Source organism: Maniola jurtina, chromosome 12, assembly GCF_905333055.1.
Source record: "Maniola jurtina chromosome 12, ilManJurt1.1, whole genome shotgun sequence".
In the NCBI taxonomy this organism is placed as follows: domain Eukaryota; kingdom Metazoa; phylum Arthropoda; class Insecta; order Lepidoptera; family Nymphalidae; genus Maniola; species Maniola jurtina.
Window position 1 is genome coordinate 7,976,877 of NC_060040.1, and position 22,296 is coordinate 7,999,172.

At 36.6% G+C, this 22,296-nt stretch overlaps 1 protein-coding gene across 6 annotated transcripts in view; it reads right to left on the reverse strand.

Moving 5' to 3' along the window:
* Positions 1 to 1,132: 1,132 nt before the first annotated feature.
* Positions 1,133 to 22,296, reverse strand: part of LOC123870525 (glutamate receptor ionotropic, kainate 2) — a 33,764-nt gene continuing 12,600 nt past the window's right edge. Inside the window, exons 8-20 of one of the 6 annotated variants that reach the window (XM_045913871.1) lie at positions 22,243 to 22,263; positions 21,169 to 21,321; positions 18,766 to 18,984; positions 16,605 to 16,855; positions 14,806 to 14,985; positions 9,922 to 10,059; positions 7,736 to 7,934; positions 6,983 to 7,214; positions 6,170 to 6,285; positions 5,297 to 5,452; positions 4,491 to 4,511; positions 3,464 to 3,472; positions 3,257 to 3,379 (exon numbers count right to left, since the gene is read on the reverse strand). In XM_045913871.1, coding sequence (XP_045769827.1) covers positions 4,500 to 4,511; positions 5,297 to 5,452; positions 6,170 to 6,285; positions 6,983 to 7,214; positions 7,736 to 7,934; positions 9,922 to 10,059; positions 14,806 to 14,985; positions 16,605 to 16,855; positions 18,766 to 18,984; positions 21,169 to 21,321; positions 22,243 to 22,263 — 1,677 coding nt within the window. In that variant the 3' untranslated portion in view covers positions 3,257 to 3,379; positions 3,464 to 3,472; positions 4,491 to 4,499. Of the gene's footprint in view, positions 3,380 to 3,463; positions 3,473 to 4,490; positions 4,512 to 5,296; positions 5,453 to 6,169; positions 6,286 to 6,971; positions 7,215 to 7,735; positions 7,935 to 9,921; positions 10,060 to 10,684; positions 10,817 to 14,805; positions 14,986 to 16,604; positions 16,856 to 18,765; positions 18,985 to 21,168; positions 21,322 to 22,242; positions 22,264 to 22,296 lie in introns of those variants that run through there. The other 5 variants (XM_045913867.1, XM_045913868.1, XM_045913869.1 and 2 more) reach the window with 5 other exon arrangements.

Genomic DNA, 22,296 nt, shown 5'->3' on the forward strand with positions numbered 1-22,296 from the left:
ATCAGGTAATCAAGGTACATAAAAACATTACTTACCTCACGTGAATTCTCCAATTTTTTTAATTTTTAGCTGTTTTTTTTTAATATTAATAATTAATTGACATAAGTAAACTATAAGAGAGTGAGAGAGAAGTCAATATATCCTAATACATGTCTTACTCAGTCTCATGCGCGTAGATAATGATGCCCTCGCGCTCAAACCCACAGAGGCATTAAAATTGAATTTAGGGGATGATTGGCCCTCTGGATCGGTCTGTCTTCTTGTAAAAGGTTTTAAAATAGTTGTCTGGTGGACATATATAAAAATGGAGCATCAGAATTTACGTGCAGTTAAGTAATTACTTATTTTGGGAGCTTTAAAGCGTCTGCAAAGCAATACGACGCGGGAAGTGTCTGGGAGTATTGGCGACATATTTTTAAGGATATTGCTTAAAATATACGTAAAAATCAGTTTGGAGAATTTACGTGAGGTAAGTAATGGTTTTATGTACCTTGATTATCAGATACCTGAAAATTGGCCGTCTAAGCAAGCTAGTACGTAGGCTAGGCATGCTTTCTTAGAACTTACTAACACTACTCAGTCGTACATATTTCCTGTGTCAGAAAATACGCAACCTCTGGTGGTCCTGGGATAAAAGTAATAAGAAAACCAGAAAAGAGCTGATAACTTCCAAACGGCTGAACCAATTTTTTTGGATTATAGCTAAGAACACTCTCGATCAAGCCACCTTTCAAACAAAAAAAACTAAATTAAAATCGGTCCATTCGTTTAGGCGCTACGAGGCCACAGACAGATACACAGATACACAGATACACAGATACACAGATACACAGATACACAGATACACAGATACACACGTCAAACTTATAACACCCCTCTTTTTGGGTCGGGGGTTAAAAAGTAAGGTATAAGTACGCGACAAGTCGAGATGGCAATCGAGGTATGAGACGGGGGGACGCCCTGCGCACCCGCATGTCACACGCGCTCGCGCGCATCTAGTTAGGTTCCTTCCTTGATTGCCATTTCAGCCTGTCCCGTATAATAGTTAGATCTACTTATATAGGCTTACCTTCTCTACCTACCTATCTTGTTTAAGTACAGAAGAAGTAGGGGTGAAAACAAAAATAACATATTTAATAAAACGGTTTTATTTTTATAATAACCTTTATATTATGTAAACTTACAAAATATTTTAAAGAGGATAATTGGATTGGCACAATTTGAGCTGACATTATCGATTGCTTTAGTTTCTATATGTATAAAATAATGTTCATCAACATTGAGAGTAAATTAATTGAAGCTGGTTCACATTAGTTCGGATCGATTAGTTAGATTAGTTTTGTGATTCACCGACTGTCTATTGCCATTATAACAAGACCCTTTACATAAGAATTATTACTATTAACCGGTAAAGGACAATGAGCAAAAATGTATAAATTCTGGTCCAATTCCTCATAATCCCTCAACAGTGTTCAAACCTGTGTCATGTGCTTTAGGAGTATAATTCATTTCATAATATGGCGACCAAGTCGAAATTGAACGCGAACATGGTGTCCCAAAAGTATTCACAAGGCATAGGTTTGAGAGATTTTGAAAAATTAGACCAAAATGACTCGAGGTCCTTTCATCGATAGTTTTATCAAATTCCACTCATGTGAATTGTGCTAGGCATAATATCCATATACCTATTTCTGACATAATTTTTGAAAATGACTGTGTCGGTCTAACCTAATGTCAACGAGCTCTAGGAGGTCAAACTGATCCACACTCTACTTTTTTGGCACTGTTCGTGTTTGCTGTCGGTGACACAAGGTAATCGAGACGCTCGGTATTTGGCAAGCCTAGGCCAGCAACGATCTACATTTTACATCCCAGTCATTGGGGATGTTGAGTCTAACGCTCGGTCTACACTCTCGCGTTTGGTCTTGCTCACTTTGTCGAAGGTCTCGTAGCTTCCTGTCCTTCAGCCAGCGATGTAGCGCCGACATAATTTAGTAACATTTACGAATTCACAGAGAACTTTTTTAATATTCGTTAATCACGTGTATAATAATTAAGATTATGACATTAATTTAATATTGTGGTCAATTTGAATTCATATCCTAACCTTAAGCTTAGTTCACACAGACCACATTAATCGCGTCGTCTCTAAAGTAAGTTAAAAGGCTATTTTCTATTGGATTGTTTAATTGGAATAAGTTTTGAATTTGGTCAAGGATCGTACCCAGGAAAGTCTTCTTCGGTGCACAATCACGTAAAAATATATAGGATGGCCGGATAGGTATATGGGCAGTGATATACTTGGACCCATTCAGTACTCACTGTTGAATAGTCGGCCTGACGACTAGTGATTGCCACGATCGCCGTGTCTGACTGTCTGTCTGACTAGTCAACAGCTCGTAATGGGTTTAAAGTTAATTAATTGAGATGTCAGAAGTGGTCTATCTGAATTAAGCCTGTAAATAATGTATTATTATCACTACACATACAGTTCTTATCGTATAATAATCTTGTTATCCAAATATTAAAAATCGACAGTGAATCGAAAAGATTATTGTATCATATTCAATCATTAAGTCCTAGACATGAAAATATATGTATAGGTACTCCTCACGCTACAGGAAATGAATTATTTACATTTGAGAATTAATATATTTTATCAAATTCACTACTTAGGTAGGTATATGAAATGACAGTTAATATAGCAATAATATTTACAAATAGGTAGGTACATTAACTTTTCTGCACCAAGTTAGGCACAAATAAATAAATATTGGCATCAATTCACTATTTAGAAATAAATCTCTACAACACATTTTTAAACACGTAAAATTTCACAACATTATTATTGTATCTTAAATCGTAAAGCTAGTTACACACGTAACTACAGCTGCACAAGTTTGCTTGACAAGCCATGTTGCGCAAGCATTTTGCTTGTTGGAAGGTATGCTAACGCTAAAGCATGCTTGCACAAAATGATTGATCACACAGGTTAGTCAAGCTTGCAGTTACGTGTCTAGCTAACGTACATTTATACGTTAATACGATATGGTTTATTTACATGCTACGGTACGAGGACGAGACGTTGCGTGTTGTCGCCGCGTCGAGTCGTGTCGTGTCGGTCTGGCAGTTATCATCACATGACACTTCGAGTTGACCTCTGAATGGGGTTGCGTACAGTCTGTGGAGCCTACACATCGCTCGGGGGCGAGGAGGCCGAGTCTGGGCGCTAGTGTAGTTGGCTTTTTGTACTGAACCCGTAGTGCAAGTACGGGGAGTCGGCGCCCTCCCTCGCGCCGCCCGTCCCCCCGCTCCCTCCGCCGCTTGGACACTTCAAAGCAGACCGAAGCTCAGATGCCATTTCCGAACAAAGCGAAGCCTGAACAAACAAATTAAATGGTGAAATGTACGAGTAAAACTCTGGGACTCTGGGGACGAAAGAAAGCGCTTTAAATTAATTTACCTCTTCCTTCTGCGTTCCCGGCGGCGGTGAAACAGATAACAATTAACGGATAAAAGGATTTGTAACACAGTTGAATTATACTTTGTTGAGTACTAGCTGTTGTCCACTTTAAGATACCTACAGCTCAAGGTGTGTCCAGATAATGAATAATAAGTTATAAAACTTTTGTTATAATATAACACACCTGTTAAAAGTGTTATGAAACACGTTTTATGAAACCATATTATATACCCTGGACGCACCATAATATTCAAGTGTAACTGCTATCTCCATAGTATTATGTTGAAAAGCGGGACAGCATGAAAATTCAGTGAAAAGGTGTCATTATTTATAGAAAACAGGTGTGGTTGTGTTTCTAGGTGAAAGTGATTTAGCATTGCCTACATTAAAAGTTGCCAAACCAAGCACACACACAATAGGTACATAGAAATACCTAGTGGGTTGAAAAGATAGGAATTGCCGTGCCGCTTTGTTTCATGAAGGTGATAATAGACTATGACACTTCATCGGTTCGCCGAGTAAAAATGATGCGATATTTATAGGTGGAAAATTTCAGGACCGTTTCACAAACTAGGTCGCTCCTTTAAATCTATCCAGCACGTCAAACCCGGGCAATATTTTACGAAAACAGGAACATTGGTAAATGAAGTACTGCTACAGATTATGTTAGCTAAATTAATGTGAAGTGAGTAATTAACATGATATATTATATTGGGTATTGTGTTACAAACAATAAATTATATTCTGTAAGTTAACAACTCTGTGTCAGTAGCAGAGTACTTACTAAGCGCGACAGACTTCGAGGCTTTTGTCTTGTACAGCAATGCCTACGCTTGACCCGTGGCCGGTATGGACTTATCTCGGTCGAGCTGCGTCCACACCAGTAAAGCAAAGCCTCGTGCGGCTGCCGCGTTCAGTATGCACCCCGCTTTACTAGTCTGGCATCACCTAATTTTAGTTATTTATATTCATGTCTAAGCTCTCTAGCGAATACTTAAAAACGTGTTGATATAAAATAAAACTTTACCTAGGAGTTTTAAAAATAAACCTAGAACAAAGTAAATTGTGTTTGTTAACTAACATTATTTTAAGGAACAGAAAATTAATTATTAAAGAACAAACAAGACCTAATTGTGACTTCCCAAAGTTTCACAGTTGACTTGGAACTTCCAGACCTATATAATTTAATGAAGGAGAAAGTGTTAGCAATGAAATAATGTTAAAACTTTTTTGATACAAAATATGGACCCCAAAAACATTTACAAGTCGTTAGTGCAGTTTTTGATGTGCCCATTATATTATTATGTAGTTAATATAATAATTTCTCTAGGGCCCGTTGGGGACATAATATTACGTTAAGGTCAACACAGACCAGGCGTCATGCTCGAACACATTTCCCACACACCTTGGAGGTTTGAATTTTGCTTTTGCCCCTTCATGCCTCGGAAAGCCCATGAGTCGGTCCCGTTTTATCACTAACACTGATCGAATAATAAAATTGTAAGCCAAAATCGTACTTCATAATGTTAAATATGTCGTAGGGGAACGGAATCTGAGACCATATTTACTATCTCAAGAAAATCACCATTATGTGATAAGTAGAAAAAACAAGACTTTCAGATTATGACGCAGAGATGAAGGAATAGTGCTCAAGCAAACTCTCGCAGAAACATATTGAAAGTTTATGCATTGATGACTTATTCCAATGAAGTTTTTAGCGAAATTAAAGTCAAAACTACTTTTGACTAACTTCTATTCAACAGTTGGCTGTTTTTTTTTTCAGTTAAAAGTAGTTTCGACCAGATAAGAGTTTTGACTGTAACATAAACATACCCGTTCGTCGACTGCAACCTTACGCGACTTCCACACAAACTCACAGACGGCAATGACGCACGCGACGCCCATGCCGCCCATTAGGACGACGAAAACCCCGCCGACATTCGCTAGGCCCAACTCGTTTGCAGTTGACGACGACTTTGATGTTTCATCCTAGTTAAAAGAACGTATTTCAGTTTGTCAGTTTGTGGATCTGTGGGGAACTAAAAAGATTTTATTTTCTTGATACTGCCTGAAGGTTCTAAACTATTTGAAAAAGCAACACAATTAAACACACTTAAATATGTAAAAAGAAAAGCTGACTGACTGACTGACTGATCTATCAATGCATAACACAAACTACTGGACGGATCGGGCTGAAAGGCAAGCAGATAGCTATTATGACGTAGATATCCGTAAGAAAGGATTTTAGAAAATTCAACCCTAAGGGGGTAAAAAAGGGTTTGAAATTTGACGAAGTCACGGGCATACACTAGTTTAGAGTGTATAAATTACAAGGATTGTGCATTTTTTTTGAAGTGCACGCTTTTTCAACTTTCAGTGGGCTCGTTAGGCCGATTAACGTATTCATTATATGTTTAGCTGGGCACTTTAAATAATGTCAAATTAATCACTTCGCCCGCAACATAAAGTTTAAGCTAACTAATTAAATGAATGAGCTGTGAAATTGGTTCAAATTCAATGATTTTTAATGATTGTGGAATTACATCATCACATGTCGGGAATACATAAAAAATCATTAGCATTTATTGCATTGTAATCTGTAATTTAAAATACAGTACTAACAGGATTCAAGTTAACCAAGAATGAAGTAGGCAAGTACTTACGTATCTATCAAAAAAGGAGGCATAAAAACAAATTTTGACTCACTCTACATGATCCACCACCACGTTTCTCTTTCCACCATTTTGTTTTTAATATATGCAATTTTCCCTCCTCTTGCAATTTCAAAACTGCCCCGCTAATAGCCGTACGGTAAGGTGAATCTACAAACGTAAGCCCACGTTAGCCCCGTGACCGGAAATAATTCGCTCTTTTTCCTTTTTAAAACAGCGCGGCTATGAAAACCGCAAAGGAAAATTCCTTATGAAGTCAATAAAAATTTAAAAAGCCTTAAAGACTTCATGGCTTACAGCTCGAATTTTAGGTCAGTAGATATTTGCTTTTCGTGGATACGTAGTATGCTTATTTTAAAAGAAAAAGAAAATAAGTACCTATTGTATACATACTTAGTGCGTTACAGCTTTGCAAGACAGCCACACACCTAATTGTACAAGTGTAAATTAAAAATTTACAATATGTACGTGTGTATCTATCTGTGGCATCGTAGCTCCTAAACTAATGAACCCATTTTAATTTAGTTTCTTTTGTTTGCAAGGTGGCTTGATCGAGAGTGTTCTTAGCTATAATCCAAGAAAATCGGTTCAGCCGTTTAAAGTTATCAGCTCTTTTCTAGTTACTGTCTCCTTCACTTGTCGGGGGTGTTAAAAATTTTCAATTTGCAATTGTAGAATAAAAAAATTACAATCCGCGTTCATTTGTGTACACACATAGCAATTTTGCAGTTTTTGCGAGACAGGTTTATGTTATGAATTAGGTTATATTTATATCAACGAGATAAAATCGCGGGGAACAGCTAGTTAGTTAGTTAGTGACGAAGTAAATAAAATTATCATATCTCACTTGGTGGCATAGCAATTCCATATCCCTTTGAGTCTAACATCCCCCCAACTTGAGTTAGATCGCAATTCCTTTCAACCACGTACTCGATGGTGGTAGACTCCATAAGGTAGGCGTAACCACCTTTCCCTCTCATGACTCTCTCTTCACCCTCCTTGTTACTGCTGGTGAATACCGTAGGGCGAGCTGACTCCATGAATGACCACATGCGTTGGTATGTCGAGAAGTTTGAGTCCTGGTATGAAAGTTTAAAGTAAGATCAAACTTTTATGGGTTAGCAAACAACTAAATATAACTATGTTTTTTAATGCTTTATTATAATTTACAGTATAGTTGGATGGGTATAGTGAGAGCAATATAATAATATATATACTTATATTCTATATTATATATTATATTATAAAAGTTCTCCGTATATTATTTAAAGCCTGAGCAGAAAAATAAAAATTGGTCACAATGTCGAAAACCAAAGTAATTAAGTATATTAATTACCCCAGAGCAGGTTTTCTTTTCGGGTTAGGTTTATTACTGATGTTTAAAGTTTAAAAATGTTTTGTTAGTCTTCGTTATAGAGTTGTTAATTTTTAAGTTGGCGTGCTAACCGTTTTTTTTCATTATATATTTTTTTAATATAAACTCTACTACTGGCATAATTTACGAAATTTTCTCATATCATCTTATTCGGCATGATAAAAGTTAAAATCTGAAATGACATCAATTTCTTAAAATTTAAAATTATTACCACACGTTACTTACCCTAAAGAATGCCGCCGTAGAGCCTCCTTTTAAAGCGCCATATTTAATTTTAGTTTGCTTAGCCAAATCTTCTGCGCTTTCTATGGGCGAATCCATTCTTTCAACAGTCAGAAAAGCGGCTAAATTAGCCGTGTAAGAAGATATCATGATCAATGTGAAAAACCACCACATCCCTGCTACCATCCGGGTTGATACAGCTCTAAATAATAGGTTCAAATTTTATAGTTAAAACCAAGTCAATTGATGTTCCTTGTGAAATAATATTGGTTTTATTATTTACAATATTACTTAAATTGTTAACGAATAGTTCGAGAAGAATTATTTATTTCATAAATAATGCACCCGCACTGATGGTTATAGCGTACTTTGGTTACTTAGCATGTTAAAATAAAATGGACACTATTTTCAAATGAACAATCTAATGACACTTAGGACTGTAGGTGCACCAGTCAAAATGTAACCACCACTTTATATTATAAGAGTAACAACATTATTTTTCCAAATGCAAATGCTAAAAAAATGCACACTCTATTCAACAGTAGGTACTTAAGATGAAAGTGAAAGATACTCGAGACATCTTCAAGTTCCTACCTGTTTCCGCGTCATCCGCCCGCCCAAAAACGTACCTACTTAATGCAAACACCTCCCATTGTTTTATTTATTAGCAACGCAGAAGGCTAAGTGTTACTTTTTTAAAATAAGTGAGTTATATAGCAATTTTATTAATATCCAAATATCTAGCTTCTCATTTACGACACTTTTTTTGCAACGTACCAAAGCAAATCATCTTAATTATGATGTACTCAATCAATTCATAAAATTATTGCTTTTTATGTGCTAACCCATCAGTCTGGATGCAGCCTAAGAGCCCCCGTTCTATAAAATGAGTTCTGCCACCCGCTAGCATTTATCAAAACAAATAGTCAAGTAAACTACAGTATATTAAACAGGCTACGATTTCGATTCAGAAACGATTCAGGCCACATCAAAAAGCTCGTGCAGACTTCCAGATTTCGGGCATAGCACCCAAAATACAGAAGAGGCTCTTGGGCTTTCACCATACGATATGTTTTAGACTAAAATCCTTTATTAATGAAGTCACAATGAATATTGAACACAACGATTTTAACTACATTTTAAACTTGATGCAGCAAGCTATGGATACTATCAAAGCTCAAAATATTACGTGCAATGTGAACCTATTTCAATTTAGCAACTAAATTACAAAATTCAAGCTAACTATAGTGAAAACCCCATAGTAGTTGAGATTCCTAGCACGCTTCTATTTAGATTGGTCGGTCGTCTACCGAAGCTTGATATTCACAAAGGGCTGTGGTCTCTTTGAAGCTAATTAGTGCAAGGAAGTTCTTACGATTCCCGCAAGTAGAAGCGATAGTTTATAATGTATAGGGAGCAAAACTTCTGTTTAATACACATTATATAGGTCGATGACTTCAACCCTTTGAGAATAATTAACGCTCAATTTTGGCTCGCAATTTGGGTTATTTATAATGTTGTCAATTATTGTCGCTTTGACTAGGGATGTTACAGAGCTTCCAATTTTGAATCTGAAATTGTGATTAGTTTTGCACTCGCGTTTGTTTCTGTAATGTTTATTTATGTTGAGTCGTGTGTATTTAAATGAATGTGATTAAAATGAGTCTGAACTGCAACCTGTGTTTTCCTATTGCATTTGAAATTGTTATATTTCGATAAACTAAGTTGAACACACAATTTAGTTTTAGTTGTAATTTTAGGTACTGTCCTAATATTTTTTTCAAAGGAAAACTTCTTTAGGTGTGACTTGAGAGTAACTCAGATCTTTTTTGAACGCGAATGTTGTATTTATATTTAAAATGGCCTCCAAACAGACCAGCTGTTTTGTGATCACCATCTTTCACGTGTTTTACGAAGCAGTTAGTGTAATAGATTAACAGTTCTGCTTTTTACTTCCTTACGACACATTTTAAAACTACTAAATTTTAACGTGACTTATTTGATAAATAACCATCTTCCAAAAACAAGGAAGTTCTTTTTTTTAATTCAATCCGCCACAACGTCAAAGAAGTTTTACTTCAACCGAGCGTAAAAGTTACACGCGCTTTTTTATTTGTGTTAAATTTTTCTTTTCGATTTTAATTCCGATAGGGTAAAAGACATCCGTAACATCACTAGTGTTGACTTACTTCGGTGCGATATCCGAACCTTGCTGCATCAAGGACCCGATAGTGAACCACAGCGAGTTCAACAGTGTGAACTGATTCTCCAGCACCGGCGGCTCGTCAAGGCAGTTCCGAGGACTGTCCCACTCGTACGGGCTGAACCTGCGCCCAAATATGCCCCTTTTAATCCTTAACATCTTGAATTATTTTGCTGTTCTTCGGTCTTTAAATTTGGACAACACTATTGCATCAGAACTGTGCATAAAATAAGTCTTATTTTGCCGTGTGGGGTATGGGCGAAATTAAAACCGCCACGCCCTTTCCAAGTTAGCCCACTACCATCTTAGACGGCATCATCACTCATCATCAGTTGAGATCGCAGTCAAGGGCTAACTTATAATGGAAAAAAAGAATGAAAATCTTTATAATGTTGCAAGGAAATGAACAAGATTGCTGTTCGGATTAGCTAAATATTTCTATACCAGATAGTAAAATATCATTTAGGTAGTTAACATTCCACACTTTAGTGTACCCATGAAATATATCATAAGTTTATGAATAGATACGTTTGTATCTAATCATATTTTGACTGTCAGAAATATTTTAGAATTCAAATTGAAAGGTTGTAAATAAAATGATATTGAAGAAATGCAAAAGATTCAAGATAGTTTCAGATATTGATTGTCTGTGGACTTCGCTGAGGTCACTCAAATCCTGATACAAAGGACACTCGAACTAAATCAAGTGCGTTGAGCATCAGTGTCATAGATGTTCTATTGTATCTTACTTGGGCAGAAAGTCACAGCTCTGTTGCATTAGGGATCCGATCGCAAACCACAAACAGTTGGCGAGCGAGAAAATATTTTCCATTTTCTCACCATCCGGCGTGTGTGTTTGATGCCATTCGTATGGAGTGAACCTATTGAATGAAGTCTTTAGTCACTATTGTGATAGGTGGATATAAAAGGTTTTTTCTAGGATTTCTCTGGAGCAATTAGACCTCATACATTAGGTCTCAAAATAGTACCTCCACCTAATATTACAAAATCCGATCGCAAACCACGAATACTTATGGAGTAAGAAAAATAGTTTTCATTGTTTTCAACACCCGGCGTGCGTGTTTGATGCTATTAGTAAGTAACAAACATATTCGATGTCTTTAATCACTATTGTGATAAGTAGGTATAATTTTTTTTTCTGGGATTTCTCTGGAGTTACATTAGGCATCAAAATACCACCTCCACCTAAATATTACAAAAACGTACCGAAGTTTGCAACTATAAATCATTTTTACATAAACAGTTATGCGTATCAAATCCTCAAATTTCTGGATGACAAAAGATTATGTAGTGTTTTAGCACATCTAGCAGGTTGACGCGAATGCACGTTCTAGTAATCCATAATCTCTCTGGGATGAAGTAGGAAGTTTAGAGTAAGTCTAAGATAGTTGAAGTTTGCGATTTATTAGCGGCTCAAACGAGAATAGTATAATGGATTGCATTCGTTACTTCAAGTCTTTTATATAAAAGTAAAGTTACATACATAGTAGCTTATTTACTTTCAAACCTACTTTTGCATTTTAATTAATTGAAATAGAATTGAAGCAAGGAATGAAAAGGTTTTCATTACTGACTAAGAACTTAAATATCTATCTACACTTACCTAATCTATGGCAGTCTTCATTCAACAAGCCGACGGATGTTTCAGCATAATCCATTATCAGCCCTTAACTTTCTTATATTGTAACAAATTAAATACTCGTAGTAACCAATAATACAAGTTCTTTGAAGATATGCCTAACATTATTGATTACATAATTATATAATAATAATAATAATAATATAGCCTTTATTTACTGAAACATTTTTGCAATCATTACATTTTATGTTAGTAAGTACTAGATTTTCCATCTTAAGTATATAAAATGTAGTACATAAACAAGACTTATCCTATTAATAATACTAATTTACATTTATATATATTTTTTTTTATACATCACTAGTTATTTTTTTTTTAATTACTAATTTTCTTATTATATATTTACATTTTTAAATGAGTACACATTATTACTATTTCATATTACTACTTGTTTTCATATTTTAATAGGTAAGTTTCTTTTTCTCCTTTCACATTTCGTTTCAGTACGCCCATTTTGGACGAAGGCCTCCTCCAGTCATATCCATATTTCTCTGTCTTTGGTTGCGTAATTTTACTAACTTTTCTTACATTCATACTCAATTTATAGAAATAATAATACTAATGTTATGAAATAATAGGAATAGGAAATTTTTAGTATAACTCTTTGTTGTGTTCCTTTTTACGATCGACTTATTTTTTATTTATTTTTGTTATGTAGGTATTTTATTATAATTCATACTTGTATTATCTAATCTAAAAGCTCTTATGACTGGAGGGTATTGGTCTAGCTCTCCCACGGTGACCAGCCGGGTTGGGAGACTGTTTTTCTTAAAAGTTTTTCTTCTTATTGCTTGTTATGTAAATTGTGCTGAGTGGGCAGCAGGGTTTATACTGGATGTGGTAATTACTATTCATCGCATTCCTCATCGAGTGTGACTGCAGTAAATATTTTTGGTGCTGGTGGTTTTTGTAGAAAACTATTCATGGAGCTTTGCCCCTTATTCTGGGTATTCCTCTTATGTTTATTTTTCTTTGTCATGTGATAATTTGATGAAGGTTGATTTACTTGAGCATAAGGATTGCTCATTTGACTCGGAGGGGTAGACTCTAATTCTCTCTTCCTAGAACTTTGATTATTTGTACTTTCAGCATTCTTTCGAGTTTTATTTGGTTCATGTATTATTAGCCTATCCTGGCGTAGATATGCGAACTTTCCTTCATTTCGTGCTTGTTGCAATTGGTCTTGAAGCTGTTTTCTTTTTCCAATATTTGTTTTGGGTAGTCTTCCTTCAAATAAATTGTTTTGTTTTTAAGGTGCTGTTTATTTTTGAGAATAGAAATCTTTTTGCCATAAGTTGTAAAAGTGGCTACTATAGGTCTTATTTTATTTTCTGCTTTTTTCCCCATCCTTCTTGTTATTTCAATTTCGTTACTGTTGCAATCCATCTTTATTTCTGTTTTTACTATATTTATTATTTTGTTTTCTAATTCTTTATAAGATTTTTCCCCTTCTTCAACTCCAAAAAATATTATATTCCTGCATTTCATCTGTTTTTCTATTGCAAGAATCCTCTCATTTTGCTCGTTATTGTTCTTCTTTATTATTTCAATCTGCGCTTGAATGTCTTCGAATTTTGTATCTATATTTTCGTTAATACTTTTTGTGATTCGCTCTTCCACTATTCTGAGTGACTCCTCCGAATCTTTTCTGATGTCGCATCTAAGCTCGCGTAACAGTTGCTCGAAGTTCGACATTTTGTAAAGTAAAAAAAAAAAAAAAAAAAATAAATAAAAAAAAACTTAAGAAATTCCGGACCTGGTTTCGAACCAGCGTAGAAGTCGATTTTAGGTGGCGATGATCCGATCGTTCGACCGCTGAGCCAAAGTCGTCGATAACTGATATGACGAAATTTTTGTCCGTTTTGTTTAACTGCGTTTGACCGTTGAATTGTCACTGTTTTTATTTTTGCACACCCTCAAAAAGTTGTGTTTGTACAGATTTAGAATAATTGTTATTTTCGTGATATTTAACACTTTTGCAATCCACTTTTATGAACTTTTCCTTTATTTTATCAGTTTATAATACATGTAGGCCATTAATCGCGTATTGTTTTTCGCTTTGTGATCACTTCCACTCAGTCTTTTTTGTGTATATTGAAGTCCGAATGGGTGGCACTAAAACACGGAAATTTTCATAGTTCCTGGAAATACCTATGTATTTTTGCAAACGTTTCCACTTATGAGTTGCACAAAGATTTACATATTTAACACAATAAGAACAACTAAATTGCATTAATTGTATATTTAAAATATTTTTACGCGGAGCTAATGTTTCACTGTTCGCTGCAGCGCCCTCTCTCTCTTTAGATAATTACATAATTAGGAAACAGTAAAAGTTGAGAAGAACAAAGGAAAAAAAATTACTGACTTCGAATAGTAAATTTTTCAAACCAATATAAAACAGGCTGTAACCAGAACTCTAACAAAAATTTAACGTTATTATTACACTACCTTAACACAATGCAATGCCAATAACCAAATGGTTATTGGCATTGCATTGTGATAAGGCAAACGCCTTATCTTGTAGTTTTAGGGATTTAGTATTTTTCAAACCCGCATTATATAGCGTGCAAAACTCGGGTCAATACCCCACCTGCGGCGTGGGATTGACTTCGATATTGTAAAGCAAATATTGTAAAACATCTGACTGACGTTAGAAGTCAACGAAATGTTTTCCTTAAAGTGACCTATTTACAGAACGCTTCGTTGACCTCTAGCGTCAGTCAGATGTTTTACTTGCATTGTATTGTGAACTTTTAAAAATACAGGATTTATTTAATTTTTTTCGTATTTTTTATGGTATCTTATCAGCAGTCATCAGCACTATCACCTATCTTCGTTTTTGCTAGAGTTCTGGTTACACCCTGTATACCTATAAGTTGTACTTGAAAATTTGAACCGCTTTGAAAATTTTAAGATAGGTCCTTGTCATCATTACTCTAATTTACCAAATATCTATGAATAGACGTCAAGTGTCCATCATAGGCTTCTGTATGGATTTCTTCACTCCACATTCTTGCACCGCTTGTTCACAACGGCTTTCAGTGACTCTTTGGATGTCATTTATCCACGTAGTAAGGAGTCTACCAAAATTGAACCTTGGGTACCTTCTTGAATAGTACTCCAACGCGTATTGGTCCTCCGAACTATGTAAGCTATAATGTGTAGGGAATTAAAATTCAAAATATATTAATAATACAATTTACGTACCTGGCAAGTATAAACAGTAGAACAGATACACCCAAATACGCCGTCGCCATGTAAATCCAGACATCCAAGGAAAGGGGTGACAGGAACGAAAATAAGTTTGGTGGCTGCTTTATAGGTTTTCGGTAAAGCACGGATATCCCCAGATTCATAAAAGGCATTGTGAAGTCTACCACTTGTTCCCTGTCACAATAAAATATACTATTACATCGGGAATCGAATGAAATGCACGTGTCTCTAAAGCGATTTTCCGAATAATTCGAAGTACAAGTGTAAATTAAAAATTTTCAACGCCCCCGACAAATCATTTTCAAATAAATAATTATGTATATCTAGGCAACGTCCATCTTGACAGCTTGACATTTGTCAATTGACACTTGAATATTATGAACCTAAGGGTTATCTAACTTTCTTTTCTACAAGAAAACTAGAAAAGAGCTGATAACTTTTAAACGGCTGAACCAATTTTTTTGGATTATAGCTAAGAACACTCTCGATCAAGCCACCTTTCAAACAAAAAAAAGTAAATTAAGATCGGTTCATTCGTTTAGGCGCTACGATGCCACAGACAGATACACAGATACACAGACACACAGATACACAGATACACACGTCAAACTTATAACACCCCTCTTTTTGGGTCGGGGGTTAAAAAATGATCGCAGATTTATGTATGAAAGACTAAAGTGGAATTTTCAATAGAGCATAGATGTTATAGCCAGATGTTATTATTTGTAAGAAGATATAGACCGTGCTAAATGACATTTCCTCTCTAGTCTGGCTTTACAAAGTTTAGCCAATGTCAAGTTTGTAGTTATTTGTAACAAGTTAGTTAAACTATACAAGTGTGGCCCCGTCTGTGCCGGCGCTCGCCGACATACGCACGGCACCCCCTTAGAGCGCTTTCCAGTCAGTTTTAACAAAAAAAAACACTCCAAAAAGGCAGAGCACGACCGCCAGCTAACACCAACACAGACGAAGTCCCACGACATTCTATTCATGTATTTTGCACTTTTATTTATTTGTTGTTTTAAACGTTCAGAAATAATAATAGCAACGTATTTCCAGGCAATTTCTTGGTAATTGGAAATCTGCTTATTGCTTAGCGTGGTTAGGTGTTGTTACTCAGGGGAAATCATTTTTAGTTTTAAATTACCTGACTGATTAATGACTTTTTAGCTAAGTCATTAAATATGCTGCTGTTCACAAGTACTTAGATGTTACGTAAAAAATACGACCAAGGTTCCTTAACAGGTCTTATAAAAGAAAATTATTTTGAATGTAAGATATAGGGATTTCACAGACAAGAGACAAATTCACGCGGTCGTTTATCGCGATTGCGTTTTAACACCTTTTGCGGTTGGTCAACCGAACACATAAAACATGTTCGGTTGACCAATGCAATCTCAGTCCAAGCAAGCAATTAGTGTGCCAAACCGTTGGACAAAGCTTTACAAAGCTGCCAATTTTTTATCGTACTGATTGTGCTTACTTTGCAAGGCCATGCAAATGAGTTTTTATTTGTGACATCGGTGTTGATGTAATGGTATTATTTTATTTGGCCAAATAGGGTCAAATCTATCTAAATATATCTAAATGTTTTCAAGTGTCATGTTTGTTAACTTTCACTACACTAATTGCAAAAACTTAGCTGTAGTGTGAGCACTTGTAATACCTAAGTATATGTAACAATGTAACAAATGTTAACGCCTTCAGTCTGAGAAATCCCTAAGTCTTAGTACTGGTCAGGAGGTACTTGACAGGAAGGTCTTTTTAAATAGTAGGTATTAGGTTTTAATCACCTGTCGTAAGTAATGGTCAGGTCAGCAATAGCCACGTCCGCTCGTTGTTCGAGAAGCTCTCTTATCATTCCGTCCCACTCTTTGGTCTCCCTGTTGTAGGACCCGTATCGACCGTCGGGCGCAAGCTTGAATGTGTAATTGAAGCCCAGAACTTTAGATATCTCGTGAATGAGATCAATGGCATAGCCTTCGAACTGCGCGTTGCCTGTCAGCTTCTCGCTCGCCTCTCGCCGCATGCAATACGGCGCGCTCTACGAATGAGAAATGTACGTATTTTTTTCACATCCGCAGGAAGAAAGAAGTCATTGTCGGCGTTGGAAATTCCTGCTAAAGTTTTTTTTTTTTTTTGATGAATTACGATTCTCTTTTTGTTTTATTTTTATAGAGTAAAAAGAGAATCCATTTACTTATTCATGATTAACGAAAACTCTATAATAGGATTGAAACATTTACTCGTATACCTTGTCTGAAAAGCTTTGTTCCATTTCGCATGCGTTATTCATAAATCCTTTGCTTTGATACACAAACAACAGGTAAATCTACAGGCACCTATCTTATATATGATTCATAAATACATCAAAATGATATTTACCTTGTCCTCTTTTATATAAAAGAGGCACCTACGACTGGATAGGTATAGGTAAATAACTTTTTAATAAGTGTATTATCAGTTATTATTACGGCTTAAATGCCTACGCTGTGAAACGTACTGAAACTTGGTCACTTTATGAATATTGAATTTAGTGTAATGGAATAATAAGGTTCAAAAGCAACGAATAAAATTGTTTTTACATTTATAATTTTCAAACCTTTCAGGAATCTAATGTTTCCCCTAAACCTGCGTCCATATCAATAAAAAATTCTGCGTCATTTTCGGTGATAAAATATTATAAATTTTCAGGCCTTTGCGTCTTTCCTCTTTCGCCTTCGCGTGATGACGATTCTGTGGCAAGCAAACCTATTTACAAATTTTTCAAGTTTCAAAACACTTTGGAGGCCTAGCCCAGAAGCCCAGGACCATTAGTAATAATGTCACATATACAAAAAAGAAACAATAACTTGATGATTTGATGAATAATCAAGCTTTTTTTATTAATTAAGTAAATTGGCTAGGTGTGTTTTTGTTCAATTAACCATGTTTATTTTAATTGGTATAAATGACAATACCCGCTATAAAAATAACAGTTACTATTATTGTAATTTTATAGCTTTAAAAAATGGGGTTTGAGATCCTCGTGGTTAGGCGCCAGCGTTAATCCGCCGAGCGTTCATCACAAGACGCAATTTTTTACTGGTATGGACGTATCTTTATATTCTATTTAAACGATCCTTCTAATGTATATTTGCTAATGAATCCCTAGTTGCCAACGAAGAGAAAACACACCTACGCAAAATGTATTAATTTCACGTAAGCGGCCCACAAGGACACTGTAATTCTAGCAATTAGGTATAATTCCTATTTTTTTTTAATCTTCCTAAAATAAGAGGTATTCATTTTGATTCATTTTTGTCCTAATGAAAGCATATTAACTTTGAGAAAATTGCTCAAAGTAATTTTTACCTAATATTACTTTTTTAACTTATTAATTAGATACGTGTTTTTCCAGAAAAAATATCAGATTTATAAAACCTTGATTTTTTCATAGCTTACAAAAATTGCTGTTCAGAAAACAATTTTTTTTTTTTGTTATCGTTGTTTAATCGTAGAAAGCTTATTGCAGCAACGTGAAATGTTATTATGTTTTGTTCGGCGCTGTATACAGCTACATTCTTCTCGGTTTTCACGTGTTGAGCATAGGACGTGTAACTGTCAGACGTTCTATTTTTTTTTTTACAATAATTAATATAGAGCAAACGGCAGGCGGGTCACCTGATGTTAAGTGATTACCGCCACCAATGGACTTTTGCAGCACCAAAGGTACCGCCGATGCGTTGCCTTTTCAGGAATTTTGTAAATACTATGAACATTTTCTTTTTTTTTTATAATCGCGCCAGCCGCGGTGCATGCGTAGCGCGTGGTACGGTAACGTATGCTTCTGTTGTCACCATCGCGACCAACGGAAGTTTACCGTGTAATGTCCAACCGCGGTCGTACTCGGTGGTGCTGTTTTGTCTGCCCAAGCCTTACCTAAAACGAATGTAAACAAAATCTAAAGCTTACCAAAATTGTAGTGACAATGAGCGTCTTGTTTTGAAGTATTTCCACTATCTGCTTCTGATTGTCGCCGTAAGACCTCGTGTAATTGACACCCTCTGACGAGTTCCAAGTGCCGGCCTTCTGGAGACCCTCCCGAGTTAGCTCGATTATATCGAGGGTGAAATCGCTCCGGAAGCCTTGATGGTCAAACTTTATAACTCCCGTTAAGCCTTTCATTTCAACCTGTTCATTAATATAAATAAGAAGTTACAAGATTCCGAAGGAGAAAAATATTGTGAAAGAAAATATTTGAGATAGAAATTCAAGTTTCTTAAGCTGTCTATAACTTTAAAATTTAATTAGATTACCTAGGTAGGCACCTACCTAGTTCAATATTTATATTTTAAAACTACACAGCTCAAACGTGTGTGTTTATAAAGCCATAAGCTAACAATTTATAGTAAAAACGTGACGCCAGAATACCTTAAGTAATTTCGCAGAATTGTGTGTATATGTTACGGGCAACGTGATTAATTGGGCATTATTAATAAGGACCGGCCATTATTAATAATTCCCAAGAGCGATGGGCAAAGTGATTAATTTATCACTTTGACCGGCCCTTATTAATAATGCCCGACGGCTCGTGGTCCATGTAATAAGTCAGTGTTTGAGATAGCTTGAATTTATCACTTGGACCGGGCAGTATTAATAATTCCCTACTTGTAGCCGGACAATGTGATAAATTGGACCGCGGCCGTTGGCAGGGGCGCGTACGTGCGGGGGGAGGGCCTTAGGTTAGGTTAGGTTAGCTCCTCTTCCATTGGCAGAGGAGGCTTGAGTCACCCACTGCTGGTCATAAAATTATCGAAGCTATCCATCCCATCCTCGAGGATTGGACGAAGAGGAAGCATGGGTGCTTTGGAAGATACCTGTGTAGGGTGGCGCGAAGTGAGCCCACAGAGGAATGCCACCAGTGCGGTAGTGTCTCAGACACAGCACAACATACGCTGGCTGAGTGCCCGGCGTGGGCGGAGCCTCGCCAGTCACTGGTGGATATTATGGGGCAAGACTTCTCATTGCCCGCCGTGACTAAACTCATGGTGGACAGTGAGAGGGCCTGGCAAGTGATGGTCTCCTTCAGCGAGGGAGTAATGACGCAGAAGGAGGCAGCGGAGCGGCTGAGAGGAAGCCTGAGAAAGCTCTCATCCCATGTGCCGCAAGAGAATCGGGCGTAGGCGAGCTGCACACGACCGTCGCTTGCCCCCTTGAGTAGGGCCTCCGGCTAATAGACACGGGGAGTCTGTTACCCGGGGGAAAGTAGGTCCTCGAGTTGGAAGGCAAGCCCTTGTTTCCGGCGAGCCTAAAATGGTGTTGGGGCCCCTTATAGTCCCAGAGCTGGGCCTGCCTTGGCGGGCGCCGTTAGCTGGGTCGCAGTTGAATACGTTCGTGTCTCTGTGCCCAGCAACAACGATTGACACGGTAAGCCAAACGTGGGGTTTTAGTCGCTAAGAGTCCGACATAACCACCTCGCCTCTCCGAGCACTCTGGTATCCATGAGGATTTTCCCACGTATAAAAAAAAAGCTTAGGTTAGGTTAGGTTCTTTCATTTAATAAACAAAAACACTACAGTTCACCTATTTTATTACTTTGCCCAAGATAGGGTGGGCATTATTCATAATGGCCGGGAAAAGTGATTAATCATGCTGTTTTAATCACATTGCCCAATTGAGTCGGGCATTATTAATACAGACCGGCCATTATTAATAGTGCCCGGACTTATCAAATTGCCCGTAACATATACATATACTAGGTACATCACGACTTTGCCCGCCCTTGTCGTGTTTGCTGACTTGGAAAGATACACCAGATGCCCTAGTGTTTTTTACAAGTTATGTGTGTTACAATTGGTGTGACACGTGTATTGGCGTAATACCTACCTCATAAACTACCTACCTAGTCTATCCAAATTGTCTAGACTAGACTCCATCAGTTCCAAAAGTTAGGATAATATTTCACACTTCCGCGTAGAATTAGGTTCCCCACAAATAGTGTAAATGTAACATAATACTGAAATAGTGATTCCGTGGCAGGAAAGTAGAAAGATAAGCCTATTGTGTGCAGCGGGCCGGTCTGAACGGATAAAGCGAGCACCGACAATGCTTCAGTTACTAATTCTTCGTCAGTACTAAAATTACTTCATTGTGAAGAAAACGGACTTTCAAATATTATATTATTTTTAGTCCATACTAATATTATAAATGCGAAAGTGTGTCTGTCTATCTGCTAGCTTTTCACGGCCCAACAGTTTAACCGATTTTGATGAAATTTGGTACAGAGTAAGCTTACATCCCGGGGAAAAAGACTCGGCTGATATCCATTCCGTCTGTATGCGTAGGACCCGTAGGACTGTCTTTAAAGTTACTCACGATTTTCATGTAGTTGATGAGGCTGTACCCATGGGGCCACGTGTCCTCTGCCTCGCACGACAACGGCCGCACATCGATTTGTTGCGAAGTGTCAAGGTCGTGTAACGCTTTAGCGAATAAATGTACCGCATCGTACATTAACGCGGTCTCCGTCTGTACGAGATAAGCTCTTTTATAGTTACTACTAAACATGCACTTATACAAAGCTCATTACCACAGTAGATACCTACGGTAATGTAGACAGTAGGTAGAGTTAGACCAATGAACTCAATAGTACATAGTAATGAACAAAAATGCTTGGGGGGTTTTCAACTCGTTTTTGCTTACATTGTAACTTGATGTCTAGTAGGTATTACACGTCTAATTTTAGCAGCTTCACAGTAAATGGTTTGTTGTTTGAAATACTCCTTCTATAGGTAGGTACTAGTTTAGTTCAGCCCGGCTAGCATGGGCAGTAGATAAAAATTATATCCCCCGATTTTATCCACTGACGTCATAGAAATCAGTGGATATAATGGGGGATATAATTTTTATCTACTGCCCATGCTAGCCGGGCAGGACTAGGTCTGAACAGAGTCAACAGATTTGCAAAAATTGTGTTCTACGACCATTGGCTGTACGGCCAATTGAGACTCCTGCAGAATCTTGAACATATGAATATTAACCGATAGTTTTTGAAATTTCTTCTGTTATTATACTATATATATTAATAATATATTATCGAAACGCTCGAACAATCGGTGTAATATAATAAATCAATGTAAAGGTTTCACGATTCGTCAACCGTCCCGCGTCGTGATGATTAAATCAATTTAAAGTCAAAGTGAAAATAAAATACATTCGATAAATTAATTAAGTTATTAACATTTCACTATATGTAATTGGTGCTCTGCAAGATATCATTAATTCGTGCATAGCTGAAATCTGCAAGATTTTGCCGTATTTCGTAGTTTGCTTTAGGATAATAGCCTCCGAAAAAGTTACAATCGTTGTTAAAATAGTAATATTTATGTAAAAGAAGTAAAATAATTAGGAAAAACCATTGATCAAGCTAGCTATTAATCCTTCACTTACCTTTATAAAAGTCATGTTTTCCTGTAACAAAGAAAGTAATGTAATATCGGTCCA